Source organism: Manis javanica, chromosome 3, assembly GCF_040802235.1.
Source record: "Manis javanica isolate MJ-LG chromosome 3, MJ_LKY, whole genome shotgun sequence".
In the NCBI taxonomy this organism is placed as follows: domain Eukaryota; kingdom Metazoa; phylum Chordata; class Mammalia; order Pholidota; family Manidae; genus Manis; species Manis javanica.
In genome coordinates, this window is record NC_133158.1 from 161051449 (window position 1) to 161075598 (window position 24150).

Sequence of the window (24150 nt, forward strand, 5' to 3'; positions counted from 1 at the left end):
AATACCTTCTATTTTCAGAAAGTCTTTACTGAAACATTTAATCACAAATATGACTCCCAATAAAAATAATTGAGTTGATTCACTCACTTTATGCTCTCCATCAAGCTTTTGCCTTTACCAAAAAGTAAATAATTCATTTCACTACCTTCCAGACATTGCCTTGTTTGGTTCGAATGTGCAGTAAGGAGAGATTACTAGAGGAGAGAGTGGAAGGAGCTGAGACACTTGCCTATCTGATTGAACCAGATGTCGAGCTACAGAGAATCGCTAGCATAACGGATCACCTCATTGCCATGCTTGCCGATTACTTCAAATATCCCAGCTCAGTGAGTGCCATCACTGATATTAAAAGGGTATGTTCTCTTTTAATTTTCAGCAGCTCAAGAGAGGGATTTTTTAAAGGATTTTCTTATTGCTGACAACTTTGAACCAACTGATAACAACAGCTTAAAAGCCCAAATAAAGGAATCTTACCTTTGGTAATATGGATGATGTTCCTTTATGAGTTTTTGAGTACAATTTGTTTCGGGTTTGTTATCAGACACCTTATATTAAGCAGATATCAGACAGGAAGAAAATTGCATCTCTAATTCCCAGCTAAAACCTCAAAATAGTGGGGTTTTTAAGCTGTGTATTGACATTATATCAACATTATCTAATCCTATTCAAGTTGCCAGAATAACCTCTATTGCTGTATTCTCATTCTTTCAGTCAAGGACAGTCTTTGGTACAGGGGACTGAGTGGCTTTATTTTATTCCCCTCCACTGTCTTTCCTCTTTTGCAGGTTTTCTAACTTTTGCCATCTTCTCTTTCCTTTTTTCAGTTTCATATTATGCCTTGGACCTGCTAGTGACAGCTAAAGCCCCTCTTAACCTATAGTTTGAGTCCATTGAGAACCAAATTGTGCTAACTTTCTCTCAAAATACAAGTTTCTTAGAATAGGTGGATATTCCTTTGGACTTTGTTCTTCTCAGCCTGTCTGTCATATCCATTTCTCTAAGTATGGTAGGTCAATATTCTATTAAAGAAAGTTTATTTAAGAAGGTCGTGGTAGAGATAGCTTTGCTAACTAGTGACCAGTACTGTTTTGTGAATGTGAATGTATTTTGATGCCAGTGATCCAGCTGATAAATTTTTCAAAACTGTTCTTTTGACCTCTCCATGCCTCTGAGTACTTAAACACTTCATTTGGCAAGCAACTGTTCATTTGGCATTTAACATTGAAAATAAAACAAACTATTAAGGGTATATTTTTTCTCTGTCTCAGGAAGGGCCTAAAATAACCTTTACTGATATCTGTACATTAGTACACTGCCCTCTGTATTACTACAGTTAGTGCCTGCTCTTCATAGTATTGTTTTTCCGGTAAAGGTGATGACTTATATTGAACCAGCCCCCTTGTCTGGTTTCCCTCTGGCCACTTGCTCACTCTGACACAGTGTCTCACTGGTAAAAAGATACATGAGCAAGTCCTACCTGTGGCTTCATGAACACCCTTAGTTGACCATCCCAGCAAGGCAAATAGATAGCTTTGATGGATATAAGAGCAGGAAAACATAGTTTCAAGAACTTCTAGTCTATGTATGTGTAAATCATTTAACTGATATGTAGAAGATTATCGCTTCTGTTAGGGTTTCCCATTTTATTTCCATTACAGTAAAACTAGAATAATAATAATTTAAACAAATTATCCCCTAATGCCAAACTTGAATATTAATTTGTTCTGTCATCTTTATTTTTGATGATAGGTTTTACAGTTGTTCATGACCATGAAAGTAGGTACTAGACCCATAGTGAGAAATTCTTACATGTTTGTAAGTGTGTAATTTTTATGGTATATTAGTCCAAGTCATTATTCGAATAATGTTATGACTAGAAAGTAATTAAGACTTTAAGAACAGGTATTTTAGAACTTACACATCAAAATGAGTATAGTTCATTCAGATGTTCCTCTGATGATCCATCAGTGCCTGCTTTGATCAAAATATTTTTGGAACTACTATTAAGAATTCCAAATAGCTTCCAGTTTTTACTGTGATATTTTGTTGTTATTTCTTTGTCACTCCAAATGATGTTACCCAGTTGACTGTCCCCATTTTCAAACACCACAATGAGTAACAATTAACTTAAAACTCTTAGTTGATGAATATGTATCATCAGAGTTTTCTAGCTAATATGCCTTTGTTGCAGGTGACAAGTTTTAGGAAGTTTCAAAAGAGGGTCTCAGAATGCTGTGAACAACACCTACATCACTGCATAAGGGTGAACCTTTCCGAGGCAACTCATTTGGAGAAAGCTGTAGTTGTTTGGATGAATGTTATATCTCTCAGTTGTAAAATTATTTACATCATGCCTAATATATTTACTGATTCATATTCAGTCATTGGAAGTGTCCTGAGAACTTGTTCTATTTTATTTTTATGGTAGCTTGGTGATAAACCAGGTGTGTGGAGGGATTGATAACTTAGAAAGCCAGTTATACAGGTGGAAAGATAGGATTAATTGTTCCATGTCAGCAGGTAATTTTAATGAATTGATCCAAAAAAGCCTCTGAACATAAGTTTTAAATAACTGTAATAGATAGTAATGATTATCATGCTATATTGTTTATTAAGGGTTTTCACAAAGGCTTCCCTTTTTTCTAAAAACTTTTTAAATACCAAAATTAGATTAGCATTCTTAATATTTGGGAAAACCTCCTAAAGACATTGTTGCAGCACTGCTCAAGTTATCAGCAATAGTCTGGGGCTAGAAAGGCTTGAGGGTGCCTTGTTTTTGAGGAGAGCATTTCAAAGACCTGGTGCAAGCAAGCATCAGTGCTGCTAAAGCAGCCATCTAGGAACTCTGAATTTTTAGGAGTAAAGCTTTTTACATACCAGTTTCAAATGTAATGTTGTTCACTTTTAGCCAAAAGCAGACTGCATGTATTCCAGGCCACACTGACACAAACATAAGGTCTCAGTCATATTGAAGCAGAATCCAGTAATGACCAGGAATTCAGTAAGAGCACTGATATGTTAATAGTTGTTAAACACTTTTTCTTCAACTCTGCTCAGTTAGTTTTATTGAAAATTTTATTTGTGACTGAGTTGGAACGTATCTTCTTTCCCTCCCATAGCTTGATCATGACTTAAAACATGCTCATGAACTCCGCCAGGCTGCATTCAAGCTCTATGCCTCTCTTGGAGCAAACGATGAAGACATCCGGAAGAAGGTGAGTCTGGGAGAGGGGCGTCCCCCAGTCCTGACAGCCAGCAGGCAGGGAGTGACGTCAACCTGAAAGTCGTGGTGAAGAGCACTAACAGTGACTGTTTGAATATAATAAAGCAGAGTGACTAAAGGCATAATGGAAGAATGAATGGGACCCGGATTTGGGGGGTTGTTTGTTTTTAGAACATAGAGTGGCATGGCCATGCTGGAATGACAAATAACTGGCATGCTTTTTTGTGTCATTAATATGGATTATTATGTTGCACATTTTTGCATGTGTTCTGATAAAAATCAGTTCTAGCACTGTGAAGTTTCAGACACCTTGAAAGATCTAACACTAGAATTGTAAATGTTATTTATGGAAATACTTTCCAGTGCCATTGGGAATTCAAATCTCTATTGTATATTGTTCTTTGATATGTGGCTTAGTTATGTTCTGATTTTTTTTTTTTTTTTTTTGCGACTGTGGAAGTTTGATGTGAATAAAATCTTTATGGAATAATGATTTTATGTTTAGTGAGTGGTCATCTGAATTTTCCAGCTCCCAAAAAATGTATCACTGGTATAGCACTTTTGTTACTAAAACCTAGTCCAACACTGAGCTCATATTCTTTATAAGGATAGTTCTAAGTAGTGAGTAGAGTAAAGTATGCTGGTAAATGAACTATGCTTGAAGAAATCTGGCTCCCTCCCCAAAACGAAAGGCAGGAGCTTACCACTCAAATATATATATTTGATTTGTGACTGAGTTGGAACATATCTTCTTTCCCTCCCATAGCTTTATTATGACTTAAAACATGCTCGTGAACTCCACCAGTATACACACACACACTCACACACACACACACATATATTTCTCTAATAAATTTTACATGCAGCTTTTAGGAACATCAGTACATCAGACCACATGTTCTGCCTTGATAAGCAATAGCAGAAAGAGCAACTTGGGCATTATTTACTGAACATGTCCATTTACCAAGTCTTCTATCTATATTGGTATTTTTAAGGAGCCCTGTGAGAGAAATCACTGAGTATCTGGAATTAACCATGATTCAGAGAAGTACTGAAGGCTCATAGAGACAGAACTAGGGAATAACCATAGGCTTATTGAAGTAAATTGAAAAGGAACTATGCTTGAAGAAAACTGGTATAATAGCAGAAGTGTTAGATATGTGAGTAGCTATGATTTAAAATCAGTGCAAAAACATAACTAACCTGAATGTTTTCTGAAAGTTTAGTTCAGTTAACAAGATGTTTTTGACTTGAGGTATTTTAGTAAATACCTATGAAAATCCTTTTTGACACCCCTAAGCTGTTTTTTGTAAACTGTTACTTCAAGGCAAACATACTAGTGATAATGATATTCCCTATGTCTAAACATGGTTTATGGATGTTTATACTGATGTGTTTCTTTCAGTTTAGGTACATGGTATATTACAAGGGAAGAGGCTTTTATGGCAACTCATATAGATAAAATATTTTTTAAAAATCGACATGGTCTGTATAACTTAAATACATAATGATATGTTTTTGAATTGTTATTAGGGCCCATTGGAAAGAGAAGTATTTTACCCATTTGCTTAGGTCAAGAAAGCCATGCCTTGAACTGAAAGGCAGATAGATAGTTGGACCATAATGGGGTGGGGGTGAGAAATAGGATGTCCATCTGTACTTCTTTGTACTTCTTGTTAATAAACTATTGTTTTGGAACTGATGACTTAATTTGTGATATCATGTTCTAGAAATACTTGCAACATAATAGTCTGATAATTAGTAGTCTATAAAAACTTGTATCCATAATGTGTAAAATTTCCTGGTAAGGCCAAATCCTGATAATTTCTGTAGAAACATGACAAATAAAGAATAAGTTATAATTATTATAGTTTTTCTTGTGTGGTGAAGAAAAGATATTGTGACACTCTTATGTAATGGGGATTATATAGTTTTAGGAAGATATTTACTTTCTGGGAAATTTAGCATTTGAATAATTTACAATTCATAGCAACTACTGAAGAGAGATTGTAAAATGGAAACTATAAAGTAGTTTTGTGATAAAATTTACATGAAAACAGTTCATAGGAGTGAAGAATCTATTTTCAGTGTATAAAAAATGATAAATGATTATTTTCCTTTGAATGCATTTATTTCTATTCCATTTTTTTATTGAAATAATTGGATAGATTTTCATTTACCTTTAACATGTATGCTTCATGAAGTTTGATTGTAATCCTTTGTGTAGGTTTTTGAAGTACAATGTTTATTATTGTTTTATTTTTGAATGCTATATTTCTGCTTGCCAAGGTAGAATTTCAGTTTACTGAGTTAAGGAGTGGAGAATCTGTGACAGGAATTTCAAGGACTGTAGGCCTATTCCCTCTCCAAACAAAAGCAACAAAAAGGCTTTTTTGTTTAAGGGTAGAAATAGGAAATGTTCAGTTGGCCTGCTTTTTAAACTGAAAATGGGAATGTAATTAAGCCAATACAGAAAATAGCATATTCCATTGCCTTGTTATAGCCAGATAAGGAAATGAGGCAGAATGAAGAAGAGAAATTTAGAACAAAGAGGTAGAGACAATGAGAGGAATACACAGCAGTAAAGGAGAAAGAAACAGGTCTTCTCTCTGAATAGAATTAAGACTTTCTTTAACTTACCACTTCTAAAGATTCCTAAAGGCCTGCTCTGATTTCATTTCTTGGTACCTTCTCTCTGGGCCAGACAAAATTAAGCTGAAGACTGAATATGACCTGTAGGTCAAAGATTACCCCTCCTGCTTTGAAGCAGTGTTGATACATTCCCATTAAAAGAAACCAACTGTATAACAGTCCCTGGAACCTAATAAGCACTCAATAAATATTTATTGAATAAATATAAAAATGAAAATGCAGAAATCATACACAGTGATATTTTCTTTAATATAGCTGGATCTTTTTGTATCCCTCTGTGCAAAGCAAAGTTGATACCCTAATTCCTAGCTTTGCATCATTTATCACTCTGTGGTGTACTTAGAAATTTCCTGATTTCCTGTCAGAGTGAAGGAAGGAGGGTAGAAAGAGTTTGGCAGGTAAGAGTGGAAAATATTACCACTGGCTGTGACATGAAGAGGAGAAGTTCAAAAAAGATTAGGACCACTGACCTAACAACAAATGTGGCCTGACCGTGTTAAACTTAGAATAATATAAGTATTTGGTTAGAGAAAGCAAGGGCAGACACATGAATTGAGGGCTCAGTGGAGAAGGGTCCAGAGCACGTTCACAGTAACTGCATTGACAGCAGTGCCAGGTAAAAATCACCTGTAATCTCTGCCTCAGAGAAGCCCAGTTTCTAATGATAGCCTTTACCACATATTAATGCTGACTAAGAAGAGTAAGTTCACCTAATGGGACAGTAAAAAAAAAAGTTGAAATACTTCACATATTATTTCAAGTACTGACATTCGCAGTCAAAACCCCAGTCAGTAGCTAAGTCATTCAGAGGCTGCAGTGGCAAACAGTCCTGTAATTGTGAAGCTGATTTTTTTATAACAAAGAGCTGCTCTATGAAGACCATCACTTGATTGGTATTTATTGATCATCACTTAGATTGGAAATTTAACAGGGTTGCCCCTTTTTTACTCTCTTTAAGGAACTAGTAGAATTCATTGGAAATATGAAGTGTAAGTTGAGGAAAATTAGAGACAGTAAATATAAATTAAAACTCAAATTCATAAACTTAACATTATTTTTATTTTTGATAAAAATAAAACACAACACAAATGTTAAATGTAGTGCTTATTTAGCCTTTGCTCCTTTGAGGCATCTGACTAACACAACCCTTCAGAAAGCTTTCCTCTTGGATTTTGGGTGCTTATGTTTTAGCTGGAAATCCCTTTTGAGGAACTAGAATGTAAGCTCCATGAGGGCAGGGATTCTTTGTTTTGTTCGTCTGTGTATTCCCAGCATCTACATCACACTGAGCACAGAGTTGGCATTTAATAAATATTTGAAATATGAATGAATGAAAAAAACAAATGAATGGCCAGATGGGTTGATGAATAACAGATGAATGAATAATGCAAGCTTGCATTATTATGGACCCTTAATCAAATTATGTATGGGCTTCTTTGCATTAAGTACTGTCATAACTTTACTAACAATTCTGTGGGAATGTGATGAGAGGGGATTTAAAATGGGGCAAATCTACATCTGATCGTATAGGCAAAGGGGTCTCATTATACTTAGCATGGAGAAAATGCAAGAAATTCCCATTTTTTCAAGACAGACAATCCCAAGGCCTTGTTTTCTACTAACTTTGATATAGATAAAAGAGAACATGCTTTATGGTATGCTACTTCTTTTATTTTGAAGTAATTTTTACCATGATTTCTTAGATTTTTTTCCTTTCTAAATGTGTGGATAGAAATATATAGCACTCACCAGTGTGAATCTGGAACAATTTTTTCTAGGGGAAAAGTATGTTTTAGCTTATAGAAATTAGCTTGAATATCAGGAATCAACCTGTTCTGTAAAGTGTTATACACCTGTGTAAAATATTATCTTCCTAATGAATAATTATCAGATTTTTAAGGTCGGTAATTTAATTTAATTCTACACTGATTGATTGAACTGTCTATCTTGGATACACATTGTCCTGTCCTGGAGGGAGGAAGAAAAACAGTAAGGTGAGATAAAGAGCAATAAAACACAGCCTTAAAACAGCATTTATAATTAAGGACTGGCAAATTAAGGAATGGCCAGTAAGAACTTGCTGAGGGGCTCAAAGAATTACTTGTAACCAATTAAAATAGACATGGTGCTGTCAATGGAGCTATCCTTGAATCTATTTGTAAATTAATAATTTAATATTTTTTGACATTTTTAATGTTTTCTAAGTGCTTTTATTTTATATTTTCTAGAAGAATATATGAAATCTTAAGTTTTTGTTGCTTGGTGGAGGGGTGGGGGGAAATCATCTAATCACGGTGGTTTTACATGACATATGTGAGGAAGGTAGCCAAGAGTGGGATATATTTCTTTTTAAACTGAACAGTTTTTTGTATTTTTTCTTTGAGAAGAATAGGCAGAGCAAAATAAGAAAAGATAAGGAAAACAAAGAAGAATGAGAATTTGTCTTCTAACTTCTTTTTCCTAGAAAAGGAAGTTATATCTGCAGGGTCATTGTGAGGATGAGATACAATGTATTTAAAATATTTATCTTGGTGCCTGTAGGTGCTCAATAAACAGAAGCATTTATTAGAATATCTTAAATTACTTCTTTGGAAGATTAAATATATTGAAGTGTATTAGAAAAGCTGAACAACATAGAGGCATAAATTAAAAAGGCTTGCAGTGAAGACAGTGATTTTATGCTATAAATTTCTTAAACTGTTAGATAGTCACTCTAGTAAGAAAATATACTTCAGAAGCATAGGCTTTCTTTAATTTATCTCATTAATGTGTTCTTTTATAATTATATTTTAAGATATTTTTAAAATACTAGTTTTTAAAACTGTTGTTATAGCATGCCCTCTGAAGCATCAAATATAATTTCATTTTTCTTGGAGTTAAGTAGAATATACAATATAAATCAATAATTGGTTAAAATTGTAGGTAACTGATGTCTTAGAAAAGTAAGGAGGCCAAATTCTATCTAACTTTGGTTATCTTAGTATTACTGTCATTGCCAAAGGTGTCATTTCTCCAAAGGGTCATTATTCATGTGAAACCATATCCCTAATATTTATATTCAAATCATGAGCAAGTAAAAGTTCTATATTTTAAAGTTATAAGATTTTTAAAGTACATTTATAAATTTAGGTCAGTTTTCTTCATATCTTTCAACTGTCTCAGAAACTTGCTGGGCATTTTGTTTTGAACATTTTTATCATTTGTTATAGCTTGATTTGACTTGTAGTTCATCTTCTGGGTAACAGTATAATCATACCATGAATTTAAATTCTTAAATATTTTGTAAAGTTGAGTGATTCTAAATAGTCATTTAAAAGGTACAGTATCAAAAATTTTGTATTTGTCTCTGCCACAAAACCAGGCAGATGCAAGGAATTATTTCTAAGCCTTAGCCTGCATGTCGAAACAAACAGTTTGAATATTTTGAAGGTTTTCAACGGTCCCACAGAAGTAGCACCCTTCAGGACTTGGCTCTACTCCTGAATAACAACAGATTCATTCAGAATTCCTTGACTTAATCTGTGGCTAAATTGTTAGTTATCTTCTTAAAGCTAATCTACCAAAGAATTTTAAGTGAATTCTACAACCTTCATTCATGATGGTAAGTATTCTTGAGGAGGTAACCACGACGGGGCCAGGTTTTGCCCCTTGCCCACAGTGTTGAGACCCTTGGTCTTCAGCATACTGCAAGAAGTAAACCTGGGAATGATAATGCTATATACATGATAGAGGTATTTATAAAAGCATGTAGCAGATTTTGATTTCAGAATTTCATTAAATGGAAACATAAAATTGAGTGTTATACTATTATTTGTGGTATTGTACTTGCAAAACCATTGAATTACAATTCTTGTTCTTTTTCTGAAGTATAAAGTATAGGCTGGTTATTAGTTGTTTATAATTAAGTAAGACATGTCTTATAAACCAAAAAAATGGGCTGAAATGTGTATTAAATCTGTAGAGCTAAAATCAGTGACTTAGTTGGTTTTTCAAGAATGTTCTATCTGGAAATGAATGAAATGTTTGGAATGACATAATATTTGTGAAGTAGTAAATCTTGAGAAAATTGAGTTGGTGATGAAGAAGCAGGACCATTGCTAGCCTCTTTCCTATGATTAAAATGCTTAGTGTAGGGGTCAGCAAACTGTATCCTGTGGGTACTTACTACCCATGTAATAATTCTGTAGCCTGTGAGCTAAGAATGGTTTTTACATTTTTACATGGTTGGGGGAAAGAAATGAAATAATATTTACTGACATGTGAAAAGTAAATTAAATTCAAATTTGTGTCTGTGAAGTTTTTTCTTTTAATTTTTGTTCAGTTTTATTGAGGTATCATTGATAAAATATCCCTAAAGTTTTATTGAAATAGTCATGTTGATTTGTTTATATGTTGCCTATGGCAGTTTTGCACTACAGCAGCAGGTTGAGTAGTTGGCAGAACAACCATATGGCCCACAAAGCCTAAAATACTTACTGTCTGGCCCTTTAAAGAAAAGTTTGCCTTCCCTGCGCTAATACTATATCACTAAATAGAAACAATCGTAGATCAGTTTGGTGAAAAGTACACTTCCTGAATGCCTCTTTGTGCTAGACTGTAGAAAGAGATGGGGCCTTACCAAAACCAGGGAAGGGAGAGGTCAGTTGTCTAACTTTCTGAAAGAGAGGCATCATCAAGGGGCGATAATATGACATTGTCGCTGGGTACTGTCCTACATGCTGGTTCCCTTGTTTGAATGATTTTGGCATATGACCAACCCCAAAATTGGATAGTAAAACTATGGCTTTGGATTATGGTAGGAAATTATTAGATTCTGTGTATTGGTTAGTAAATTTGCCTGAATAAGATTTTTCACCATGCCAAAGAGAAAAAAATTCAGTTCACTTATTAGCAAGTATCTATTCATTTTGCTGCATATAAAGCATTGTGTTAGATGGTGTGGGAGCACACAGAAATTATGTAATTCAGATACTTATATCGAGAGAGAATCTGAGAAACCAAATTTAACATAACTACTACCATTTATTGAGCATTTACTGTGTGCTGGGCACCGTGCTAAATATTAGCATGTTATCTCCCTTAAACCTCATACAACCTTGTGAGACAGATGTTGCAGATCAAGAAACTAGTAATTTGACCAAGGTACCCAGCTAATAAGTGATAGCATCTACATCCTATACCAATCTCTTTGACTCCAAAGCTGTGCTGTTAACTATTAACACTACTTTACTCATTCAAAGTTAAATACCATTACTAGACCAAATAATGGCATGAAGTAGCAAGAAATTTCACAAGAGAATATGTGATAGTCCGAGAAAGTTGAAAAAGAAAATACTATGAATTAAGAGAACTTTTTGTATTAGCTAGTTGCAAAGCATCAGATTCAGAAAATATTTCTTTCATATAGTACAAAGTGAGTAAAGAGATGCTTTAATTATGGCCACTTATTCATCTGGCATTTATGATACAACTCCTATCTTTCCAGGAATGAAGCAGAAGACTGGTGTGTACCTTGTGGGTCCTCAGAATTTAAAGTAGTTAGAAGATGATACATTAAATAGCTCTTTAGTCATCATTCCATGGCTTCAAGTATGTATAACATGTCTCATCTACATTGAAAGCCAGTTTTGCCATAATCAGTGCACCCGAATATGATTAAGATACGGCTGCAATTGAAATAGCCTTTTATGAATGAGTCTGAAAGAGTCCATCTCCTACAAAGAAGTTTATTTGAAAGCATTCTCACTTTCTTCTTCTGAAATATTAAAATCAGTTGTTTCTAAAGTTTTTACCTTCAGAATGAGGGATTTTCATATCACTGTTCCTTCTGCATCAATCGGACATGTCTTTCTAAGGGTGCAGTCTAGATTATTTTGTAAATTAATGTTACAGAAAGGCAGCATCCAGAGTTAATGATGTCGTAGAGTTAATATTTCAGCATTTAATTTTGTAGACAGCTTCCTTATGGAATAGATCCAAGCTTGAGGCAAAATTTTGAAATCCTTGGATTTTTCTTTTAATAGTTAATACTTTATGAAGCTGTAATGTTCATAACAAGTATGTAAGCTCCATAGAAACTACCTGGCATATAGTAGATGTTGTGTACGTATTTATTGAGTAAATTTGCGCCTGGACATTATGAGTCAGCCAGACAACCTATAAGATAATTAAGACTGTTGCATGCACAGCTATGTATATAGAGGAATAGGGGCTGAGCAGGACCAGTGTGTTGCACATTTCTTGGGATGATGCATCATTCAGATCCCTGGAAAACAGATGGAGGAGAAGTGTCTAGTTCTGTTGTTTGAATAATTATAATTGTTTTATTTATGTGCTAAAATAAAAGGGTGTAACTCAGCCACTATTTAGGTTCTATTCTGCCATTAAGCTAATGGTTGGACTTTAAAAACTGAACTTATTTTAGAGAAAAAGGTTTGATAGAGGAAGTATTGGCCTATTTTTAGACATTATAAGTATTTCTGACATAGTGTGCTTAAATATTTGGTTTTAGGGGAAGGACAAATTAGGCCAGGAGAGCTCTCACTTTTTTCCAAAGTGTAGAAAAGTTTAGAACTTTGAACCATAGAAGTTTATGGATGGAATGCTTTGTCATTAACTCTTCAAGTGAAGTGATACTGCTCCCAGGCTTAGGCCAGAGGTTAGACATCAATGGGCAATTCGGTGCTTTAAGAAAAAGGACGAAAGAGAAAGGACAAAAAGGAAGCCCTGCAGATCAGCTCCTGTGATGTTTAGTCCTTCTGTTCTCTCTTGAGAGGAAGTACACAATTTCTCTCCTCCTCCTGCCTCCCAAAATCATAGAGTTAGAGAAATTTGGTATGAATGTAAGAGCAGATATCCATGGAAAACTGAGAGCAGGGAAGAAATGCTTGGTAAAATGTTTTTGACAGTCCAAAATATAATGTGTTGATCAGTGATCTGTCTTAAGAGAGGCTGCATGTCTTTTAGAAAAAAGAACCTTTGGTAAAAACTACCCTTTATTTTAAAAATATTTGCTAGTGGAAAATGTGAGAAAATCTTACAGTGGAGCAATGAATGGCAAAGGTACTCCATAGAATAGGCTGTGGGTGAGAAAGCCTGCAGTTCTCACTAAGAACAGAGGGGGCTTATGGCCTCAGAACAGAAGAATATGAGTTCCATTTAGTTAGTATCTGCTGAATCTAGGTCCTAATTCTGGAATGGAGATCAGATCATAAGGGAATTGAATTGAAAAGTCAGTGGAACTCCCTCCTGTGCTCCTTCAGTCTTCTCTTGGCTTACCTTTTCTTCACAGGCTTATGTTCTCTCTGAACTTGGGCATTTTTACCCCCTACCCAAGCTGACTTGTTGAGTAGTAATTTTCTCTCCTGGAGGCCCTGTGAATCGTACCTTTTTTCCCCTTTTTCAGTTCAGATTATTAATGACGACCTCTCTTGCCTTGTATACTGTTTATTGGCCTAGGATGCCAGTATATAGTCTATAGTTCCCACAGCACTGATAGCTTCTTAAAAGTTCTCTTCTTTCCCAGTCTTCAAAGTCAGATCTCAGTTTGGTTACTAAGGCTAAACAAAAATCTCATCCTAAGTACAGCAAGTAGAAAGGATCTCATGCTGGAAGTAAGAAAAGCAGGAGGCCCAGCTCTGTCCTCATTTGCCTAGACCAATGACCAGGCCTTGACCAGTGACTTAATCTTTCCAAACTTTAGAGACCTCACTGATCAACTAAAGAAGTTGGGTGGCTTTATTTCTAAAACCCCTTCTGATTTTAACATTATTCAATTAAAAAATTAACAGCATCAGTTCTCTCAGATAGTTATGTCCCTTGCCATAAATGCCATGCAGAAGGATGAAGTGTGGGAATTGCTTTCCTACTGGAACCTGTGGAGGAGCAAGCAGCTGCCCTGGCCTGATTTGTGGAAGACCGTGTGCTGTTGGGTTTGGTTTGGTTTGGTTTTAATAAAGGAGACATGGCATAAGGATGTACTCAGGAATTTTAAATATTAAGGGCTCTATCATTTCCATGATGTGCATGGCACCATGTCCTTAACTATTCTGTGGCAAAAGCAGTATAGTCACTTCCTAAAACTCAGGAAAAGTTTGGTTTTCCATTTTTAGGAATGGATTCCTCCCCCAGGCTCTTACTGATTTTACTCAGTCCTCCAGATAAGGTGGTTGTACATGCTTATCTCACTCTAGTGTCTGCCTTGCTACCTCATAACCCCTCTCCTTCCTCCCCAGCCTCCACCCCATTTCCAAAACCAGTCTCTTGACTACACTGACATCAGACCTTGTGTTAATGGGACTCATCTCCTTAAAAAAAAAAAAAGGTTAGGTGAAAGGCTGGACCTTAAATAAGTGGTGCCTGGGAGGAAAGACATTAATGTGTGCCCTGGGACTCATTTACACTGACACTTCTGAGACTAAATCATTGCCATCCACACCCAACAGGTTCGGTCTCTACTGCGTATCTTTTCTCCTTGCCAGTCCTGCTCATTCCTCCTGACATCCTTGTGCTAAACCCTTCTTGGTTGCTTAGTCCCTGCTGTTTTAACTAGACTTTCTGGATTTGATACCTAATCTGCTTAGGTCTTAGATGGCTGCCTCATCTGACAAAGTTGTCTTCCAAGTGCACACTTATTAACCAGTTCTGTCTTGTTATCCTTGTTAGAACTCTTTCTGGGAACCTTTCACAAAAGCCCATTTGGAATTAAATTCTATTTGCCTGGCCATTATGCACATTAACGTAAATAACTGAAGTTAAAAAAATGCCCACTTTTCCATCCAACTCCCTTGACTCCAAGTTCCGCCACTTTGAATTATCTGAGAAGTCTGATGATATCACTAAAATCTGCCTGCTTTCATTTTCCACATCCTCTTCTTGCCTGGTTTGATCACAGTTCCAAGTCCAATCTGAAGTTTCTAGTACCTGGAAAATGCTTCATCCTGGGTCATACTAGAAGAATAGTTGGGTCTTTCTTTTTTTGTTTTTTTTAATCTCTGACTCTTCCAGTTCTTCATGTACTCTGAGGAAAGGATGTATGTATATGACTCGGCCACAACCAAGTTGTGGATCTGCTAGAGCTCATGGAGGGCTCAGATATTCCCTTATAAGCCACAGCCATCTTCATGTTAACATTCCCATGTGTGCCATGAACCTCTATCATAGAATTATTTGGGTTCTGCATTTTTCCCATGACCTCTAGGCTGAATGCCCTTCTCTCCCACAGGCCACAGGGACCTACTGTCCAAGTGACAGGGTCCTCTGATCCTGTTCCAGTAGGTCCTCATCTACCCCTGCAAGAATTGCAGTGTCCAAGACAAAATGCTAAGCAAAAACACATAGTCATGAAGACTAAAAACCCCAAAAGAGAGGTGCAGAACACCTGGTCCACTGACCTAAAACTTGGACAGTAGGATGCAGTATTTTTTGTGTGTGTGATTTAATTCTGTAGTTAAATTTATAACCCAGGCCCCTAAAAAAAGAGATGGCTCTTCCACTCTGAGGGTTCAATCTACCACCAGTACTCCTGGCCAGGCACAGTGTCTGTGTAATAGAGGGCACTGTCACTCTCTTTATTTTTTCTTTTTTCTTAAGCAGATTCAGCAAGTGAAGCCACAGGGCACATTTCCTGAGCTATGGCTGAGGACTCTCAAACAAGACCTGGGAGGCAGACCAACTTCAAGCTCCACTGGCATTGCTCTTACACCCTGGGAAGACCTAAGAGCCTCTGCCAGGGCTGGGGCTTGGCTCTCCATCAGTACCACCTTTGCAACATGGTAGTACTAGGGTCACTGAAAGGTACCAGGAGAACATGTTTTACTGTGCTGGGCTTTCCAACCCAGGTCTGAAAAGCCATGTGGTGCTCTGTTTGACCTTCACATGGGTTAGAGGGCTGTGGCAGCAGCCACTGCCAGCTCTTTCCCAGCTGACCTGAAAATGTTTTCTCAGGATTCATCTCCAAGCCTTTCCCTGCCATGTAATCCCATTTTACCCTAATTTTGGTCAGGGTGTTCCCTGCAGTGCTCCTTTTATCCCTGCCCACATGCTCTCAGTACCCTGCAGGCCACAAAGCCACAGTTTAATCATGTTGCTCATCACATACATGGCCTCTCGGGACACCTTTTAGATTGGAATCCTAGGTTCGCATTCTGACACTACATTATTTTCCCCCATCTTGTTCCCAAACTGATACTTTGATGGAGAGGGTGGATGAGACACTCGAGTAGTGCGCTTTCTGGAACCCTAGCAGAGTTACTGAGTGAAGTCCCTCCATACAATTCAGTTGCAAACCCAGGCCTCCCTTGCAGATATTCTGATAGTCTATGACCTAAGGAGTGTCACCTTGTGCCTGAAGGGAAGATAGCTCCAGATCGTCCTGCTGTTTTATATCCTAACTTAAGGGAGAGGTTTACCAGCCACTTTATATCTATCCTCCATCCCCAAAGTGTCAGCCACCACCCCCCGAGAAAAATGAGAAGAAAGCACAAAGCTCTGCTCTAATGTGATGGTGCATGACCACAAATGAAGTTCCCACTTTCCTCTGGCCTGAGCCCAGATGTTCTGTGGTGAGGTCGTTAATGGCCATTTCCCAACCAATAATAAAACTCACATTTGTAGATACCAACCATTTGTAGGTACTAAGTTAGCTTCACCTGCCTGAAACCCCATGGCCTCTGTCATTCCTCAAGTGCTCTTGCTGACAGACCCAAGCGCTGTAGCACTCACTCATTAACAGTTCATGCGCTTGCTTATTCTACACTGTCAGCTTGCTGGGAACAAGGGCTCTCTCTTCCTTGTCATTGTTTCTTCATGTTTTAAAAACACGCCTACCACTCAGTGGATGCTCAGGATACTTGCTGAGTAAATACACATGGGCCTGTAAGTAGCAGATGTGCCCCATTTGCCCTTGCTTGCTTGCTCCCTGATTTTGACCCCCTGTCTAACTAGACCTGCATTTTGCTTCCCATGTTGCTTCTGAACAACATGATAACTTTGCCCAAACACAATTTTTATTTTCCTGCTAATTCCAAAAGGTTGGAGGTGAAATAATCATTGCTATCTCTCCTTCTTTTACTGAGGGCCCAGAGAGGTCAAGTGAGTTGTACAATATTACAAAGCAAATCTACATGCCTGTATGATTGCCATATCTGCCCTGTCCCTTGGCAGATTTACATCTTTGGTTGGATGTGGCCAGAAGCCTCTTTCAAGTCTTGCCCATGCCCAGGTTTCCTAAGCATATGGAGCTAAATAGTACTTCTTGGGGAGTAATCATTAGTCCCTGGCCCCACTCCTGCCCCCACCATTTTATTCTCTGATAATGTAATTATACTCAATACAGGCAACTGTTTCTCCCAGGTTATCACTCCTCATTCTTAAGTAGGAAGGAGGCCACTAGGAAGGAGCTTTCAGGCTTTAGCTTCTAGCCATCCAGTGCCTGAGACATTTGTCCCAGGTTTTAGTTCCCTTCCATGCTAAAGATCCTGATTTCGCCTTTGTTCAGGAACAGTGACTAGTACTTGATTGTAGTAACCTGACAACCAACCAGTCTTGGACAGTTGCTGTAGCACAGAAGATGTAGATACCTTGGAAAACACATTACTATTGCCCCAAGGGAGTAGTAGTAAGGTCCTAGCTAGTTTACTGGAGTGAGAATGATGATGAAATGAATATAAGGTAGAGTGCACAGTTACTTAACTGGGTATTCAGAAAGAGATGGGGTCAAAATTAGCACAAATGTGGTGTTTGGATGACCGGCAAAATGATGCCATTAGCAGAGAGAGAAACACACAAAGTGAAAGAGCAGGTTTAGGGAGGGAAGACAAACTTGATATAGGAAATAATGACTTAGAAGTTCAAGCAAATATTGTCAAACTCATCTTTGTGTTTAGCGGGCAGTTAGAAATAACAATGGGAAGAAGTCTAGGACAGAATTTTAGACTAGGGAACTACCCATATCAAGCTGGTTTTGAAGTCACAATATTGTCATATATGTAGAGAAATGAGCATCAGAGCCTGGAGACACATGTCTATTTAAGGACTGGAAGGAGTGAAAGGACTAGATCTTAAAAGAGGTTCAAATTTGGGGACTTCTGGTCTTTTAAATAGAGGTGGGAAGCAAGCCGTGGATCTGGCTGTGGGAAAGGATCCAGTGGAGTGGGGCAGAGTGAAGATGTAACAGAGGAGTGGGAGGTAGTTTCTAGATCAAGATGGACGGGCTTTGAGCTTGAAGTACCCAACTTCAACATAACAAGAGTGAAGGAAAGAAGTATGGAGACATGTTAAAGAGAAGAGGGTGGTTGAGGCATCTTGTCACAAAAAGAAAGCAATGAAGAAAGAAATGAAGTACTCGCAGAGGGACTGAGGGCATGAGGGAGGTAGGAAGTAGAATAAACATCCTAAGGAATGCGCGAAACTCGTTCAGGGGAGTGTGAGGCTGGTGGGCCAGCAGTGAGGGGCCCACTGAGGTAGAATGACCTACGGAGAGACTGGGCAGCCAGATTTGGTGAGTTTTTACTGTAATATCAACAGTTTGGGATCTGAAACAGGAATGAGTGGTGGAGGACAGTGAGAAAGTAAAATTTGTCTACTAAGTAGAGTATCTAGGGTCAGGGAGAATGAAGTAGGGGTGAGACTAGCTTTGGTCTGGGGTGAGGAGTAGATCGACGTGTAAGTTTTCTTCTGCCTCTTTGGAACCTGTAAATCACTATATAAAAATTATCATTTCTACCCATCAACTGAAGTGTGGTTCCTTGTTCTTAATAACTGATATTCTTCTCCCCTTCACTTAATTTCAACTGTTTTCTTCTCCTCATTTTGCTTGAACATCCTGGTATGTCCCACCCCTTCCTTCTCTGAGGTCAGCCTTCTAACCCCTCATTGTAGTCTAGGTCGGTGATCCTCAACCTTGGCTGCACACTGTACTCTGCCTGGGGAGCTTAAAAAAGACAGGGGCCTGGCCCCCTCCCCTCAATCTAATTTAATTGGCCTGGCTTCCTTTTAAAGCTCCCTAGGTGATTTTCCCGATGTTCTGCCAGCCAGTTATTCTCCCAAGCAAGAGTAATGACTCCCATTACTGTGTTGCCCACGGTGGGAACTACGTGATGAGCATGGGACTCGTTCTCTAACCAGGGCCAAATTACAAGCATGGCTAAGCACGGACTCTGGAGTTGGGTGCCTGGGTTCCAGTCTCAGCTGTGATCCTAGGCAAGCTCTGTATTGTCTAGAATCCTCAGTGTCCTGATATGCCGATAGGAATAATTACAATAATGCCTGCAAAAGTGTTAAATCAGATAATGTAACATGCTTATTATTAGCACAATGCCTGGCACATAGAAGTACTCAACAAGTAGGAGTTGTTTTTGTTAATATTTGTGTTGTGATTGTATGAACATTATTTGTAATATGCTGTTTTTCCATTGGACCACACAAATTAAACTTAAATTTCTTCCACACATGATTTATTTTGTATCTATACATTGCTTAATGAAAGAAAATGGTAGTCTATCTTGTTTTAATTTGTAGTGATTACATGTTGTGGTACTTAGTACTACAGTGAAAGATGGCAAGGGTTACTTTTCTAAATACTTAGCTTACTTTTAGTTGCTTGGTAAGAAACTAGCCTTTGGGTGGCTCTGTCAGAGACCCACAAGATTTCCTTTCCGAAGGGCTGAGTGTGTATCATGATTTTCCTAGAAACATACTCTAGCAGGAACCTGCCCACTGTTAGCTCAGTTATATTTTTTACTTTTTCTCAATACTGTTTATGCAACTCTTCTGCAATATTTATGCCATGTAATTACTGTTTGAAGTGTCTTTAAAATTTAAGAAACCTACTCTGCACTTTACCCCTGTCATTGGTTATGGCAGGCCCTAGGTGGGGTAGCCCTACCTTCCTGATGAACTGCCTGCCCCCAGTACAAGCTGATTGTTCCAGAGGTAATAACTTTTGTCAGAAATAACATCAAGCTTCTAATGGATGTTAACATACTTGCATTTACAAGCAGTGAAGTCTGTCATCTTTGTGTTGTTATTTATGCAGCATTAACCTTTTTCTCCAGATCATTGAGACTGAAAATATGATGGACCGAATTGTGACTGGCTTGTCTGAGTCTAGTGTCAAGGTGCGGTTAGCTGCCGTCAGGTATGAGCTTTAAATGGTCTGAATAAAAATCCTTTGCCATGTGTTTAACGTTTCTTCTCCGGACCTTCACTGAGTAAGCACAGAATCCAAATGTTATTCAAAAGCATTCTCCAGTGAATTCCTACAGTGTGTAACATTATTTAACAGAAACGCTAGCCTGAAAATCCCATGAAGTCCTGAAGTAGTTGAATTAGCAATGTCTGTAGATTACTTGAAGTGTTTATTAGTAATTGTGAAATACCACGTGGTATGTTTGAAAAGTAAAAGTTCCAGCTTCTTGTGAAGCTAATTTTGATTATTTTTTGTAGATGTTTGCACAGTTTATCTAGATCTGTGCAGCAGCTTCGAACCAGTTTCCAGGATCATGCCGTGTGGAAACCTTTAATGAAGGTAAGAAGAGAGCAACAAGTAACAGCGGTCTCCTAAGGCCTGTAGTGAGCTGAGGTAGCCAACAGTACTCCCTGGTCTAGGAGTAAGTCTGATTTTTGTGTAAAGCATTTTGAACAATTTATCTCCTCAAAGGTGATGTTCTAAACATCTTTAGATCCAAAGGTCTTGTTTCTGAAGTCAGCATCTTAACGTGTGACAGGGAAGTATGTGGCTGGTTTTCTTTTGTTAAATAAAACTTTAGCTACTCATCACACCTCTCCATGTTGAGTATTACACTCTGGACTTATGTCCAGAGTCTTTGTGATTTTAATTTTTTAGTTATAAAAGGGAATCAGTCATTTACAGATATAACCTACTCTAGGTCTTTTCCAACCCCTGGATATTTCTTAACACAACTGTTACCTCCTGTTTCTCTACTCCAAAACATCATGTTTGGTCTTACGTCTTTCCTTGAGGACCAAGAATAAAAAGGTGGTTTAGGTCAAATAAATCTGAATCAAGATTTAGAGTATGCATCAGGTTGCTGCTAATAATGTCCCTGACGGATTACAGAGTCACAGGTCATCTTGATCTTTGGTCCATCTTTGTTTTTCCTTTCTTACATGACCATATACTTTGCACATAATCAAAAATAAAAAGTTGGCTTAAGTTTTTGGTTGTTTTGTTTTTTTAGTACTTATTATGAAAGCCTCCAGGCACGGTAAAGCTACCAGAAATTTTTATTAAAAAGCTCTTGTCCTCAGTTTAAAGCTTCATGTCACAGTAGAGGCATCAATGTGGTAAAAATAGGGGAGGCTTCAGGCAGGAAAAATATGAAGTGGGCTTCAAGGGCAAAAGGAAGGCCAGGAGGATTTTCCAGAGAGGAGCAGCACGAACAGGAACATCATGAATGATGTGTGTAGGAAGCCTAAGGATGTCTTGGTGACTGTGGTGGGAGGTTGGGTGGGAGCCCCTGGTCTCTTCGGGGAAGTGGTTTTACCATGGCCACTCTTCATTGTTTTTAGATTGCACCTTTTTCATAGCAGCTTAATTTTGATTTATTGATTCTATCTATTCAAGATTTTTGTTTAAGTGCTCTCCTGTTTCCCGAAATAACTTCCAAATGTTTCCTCTGGAGCCGTTTTCTCTGATTGCTGTCAGCTCAGTACCCCTCTATCATACAAGTCAAATATAGAGCAACATGTGTTTTCTGACTAATTTTACCTGGGCAAAGGTTCAGTGAGCAATCTTGAAGAATTCTGTGCATTTGGGCTACATGTGGATATAATTACTATCAAATTACTACATTGTTGTGCATTTGAAATACAGTAGTAAAGCTTTAAAGTAAATCAGTGATTTATTAAAGATACTTTAAAGTTTCTCTTCATTTAAAGGCTGTTTGCATGTTACTGAGTTTCCCTTTTGCTTTTCCATGTCTTTAACTGTTGGATAGCAAACCACAGAAGAGCAGGCATTTTATTTTAATTAAAATTTTTGTTTATGATTGTTTTTCTTATTTTGAAATTCTATTTGGTCAGTGTTGGATCTCAACTTCTGAATTTCACTGCACTGAATGAATGCTTTTAAGAATTTTATAGACTCTCTTCTGTTTTGGTTTATCATTAAGTGTTATCTAGATTGAAAAATAAAATGAGGAAAGCACATTCATCTCTATAAAACATAATATTTTAAAAAATGAATCCTATTAAGCAAGGCAACTTTTTAGGTTTGAAAAAGAATGATTTATTTTAATTCACATTCACTGAGCACCCATTTTTTTGTGGAATGCTTTCTGGTTGATACAGGCCATGGTGAATTAAACCATATTATTCCTTCAAGAGGCTTAAACTTGTCCATAGAAAAGGAGATTGACATGATTGCACAAAGAGTTTGAATAGTGGACAGTTATAAACGTCCTGAGAGAGGTCACCAACAATGGCAGCTGGTTCTCAGAGGATGAGAGAGAGTCATCTGACTGTAAGGGCCCCAAGGAGGTTTCTGGAATGGGACGACCTTAAAGCATGGGCAGGGTGTTGTGCACCTGAGGGTTGTAGGAAGGGCATGGCATGGGAAGGGGAAGGAATGGTCAACAGGGTCTTAGAGGGGGTTGTGGCAGACACAGAGATCAGCATGCATAGTATGTGAGGTTCAATATTACCAACTAGTTAACAATTCACAGGAGAGTTAGTTAAAGTGCAGTATTTTAGAAGAACTGCTTCTGTTTTATAATTCTTGCTTATTCTTGGGAACTTTAGACTTGATTTATCTGAAGAAAGCAGATTAATATATTTAACTCTGGATTTTTTGGTGATAATCTACTTGTGTTTTGCATAATTGGAGCTTCTAGGATTCCTTTAGGGATCATAAGCCTGATCCTGATCTGATCTCAAAATAAAAAGATTTACTTGAAGTGGGTATTGCATTTGAGTGGCGGCATTTGTGAAGATCCTTAGACTCTAGGAAGAACAGGTTCCGATAATGGCTAATGGTGACATTTGTCATCCTGCTCTGTTGTCTTCTGAGTTTGGTGAGAATCCATGGCAGTTAGTTTATTGAATCCTTCCTGTGTACCTGATACTGTGCCCAGTAACAACAATTATTGGGCAATAAATTATTCTTTTAAAGCCCATATTTATATAGCTATTACTATGTGCCCATTACTGTTCTAAAACCTTTTCATGTATTAATTCTCACAAGAACACTATGAAGCAGGCACTGTTGTTATCTCCACTTTACAGCCGTAGAATTTATATATCTATTTAGAGTTTGAGCTGAAATTTCACTCAGGCAGTCTGTGTTAACTCTCATGCTATACTGCTTCCCTTATCTACTGTATCATATTTAATCTTAAATAATCCTATCAAGGAAGTGTTGTTTTCCTTACTTCAGAGGCTCAGAGAAATTAATACATGTGTTCAAGTTCACACATCTAGTAAGCAGAGGAATGAGGTTTGGAACCAGGGCTGTGTGATCCAGTCCTGAGAACCAGTTCCCCACATTGCCCTGCCTGTGTAGTAGCTTGATCCATCCATGCTCCTGGACAAACAAGTCTTTCTAGAGACATATCAGAAAGTCTCTAGCCCTAGGGCAATTTCATGGTTTCATAAGTGGACTGATATGTTGAAGTACATTGAGTTGACTTGCCCCAAAGCAGTCCCAAGGTTCTCAGACTTTTCACATAGAGTACCCCTTCCCTGACTTGTGTCTCTCCTTTTCTATGCAGCAACCCCTGTCCTGTCAGTGGGGCTGTAGCTTCTCCAGCAAAATAGACGTGAGGGCCTTAGTCAGTCATAATCATAGCATGAGGTAAAGTTTGACATGCTATCAAGTGGATCTTCCCTATCTTTCTAGCATGAAAAATCAGGTTGAAAGATAAATTGTTTTTGTTCTCATTTCTTCTTATGATCTCACTTCCATGGTTCCAGACCACTAATAGTATCCCTTTATTTAATTCCATAGGTTTTACAAAATGCACCAGATGAAATCCTAGTGGTAGCATCTTCCATGCTATGTAATCTTCTTCTTGAGTTTTCTCCAAGCAAAGAGGTTAGTATTGATTTTCTCTTCCTAGACCTTGTCTGGTCCACCTAGAGCTTAGTCAAGTAATTTTCAGAGTAGTTGCCATTGAAATTTGAGGATTAGGGTTGAAAACATTAAATCATTCTTAAATATGGTTATCATTTCCTATTATCCCTTTTCTGCCAGGCATACGCAGCTTATTAAAGGCTATCACAGCTTACAGTCTATCTAAACTGCCTGCAACTGCAAG

General features: G+C 37.7%; 1 protein-coding gene across 6 annotated transcripts in view; it reads left to right on the plus strand.

Moving 5' to 3' along the window:
* ARMC8 (armadillo repeat containing 8) overlaps positions 1-24150 on the plus strand; it is a 108462-nt gene that overhangs the window by 61876 nt on the left and 22436 nt on the right. For all 6 annotated transcript variants that reach the window (XR_012129477.1, XM_073232246.1, XM_073232245.1 and 3 more), the window contains 5 exons: positions 153-353; positions 3120-3215; positions 19930-20012; positions 20321-20402; positions 23841-23927. Coding sequence is in view for 5 of the 6 variants with exons in the window: in XM_073232246.1 (XP_073088347.1) it covers positions 153-353; positions 3120-3215; positions 19930-20012; positions 20321-20402; positions 23841-23927 (549 nt within the window). In the remaining variant the exon portion in view is untranslated. The remainder of the gene's footprint in view (positions 1-152; positions 354-3119; positions 3216-19929; positions 20013-20320; positions 20403-23840; positions 23928-24150) is intronic.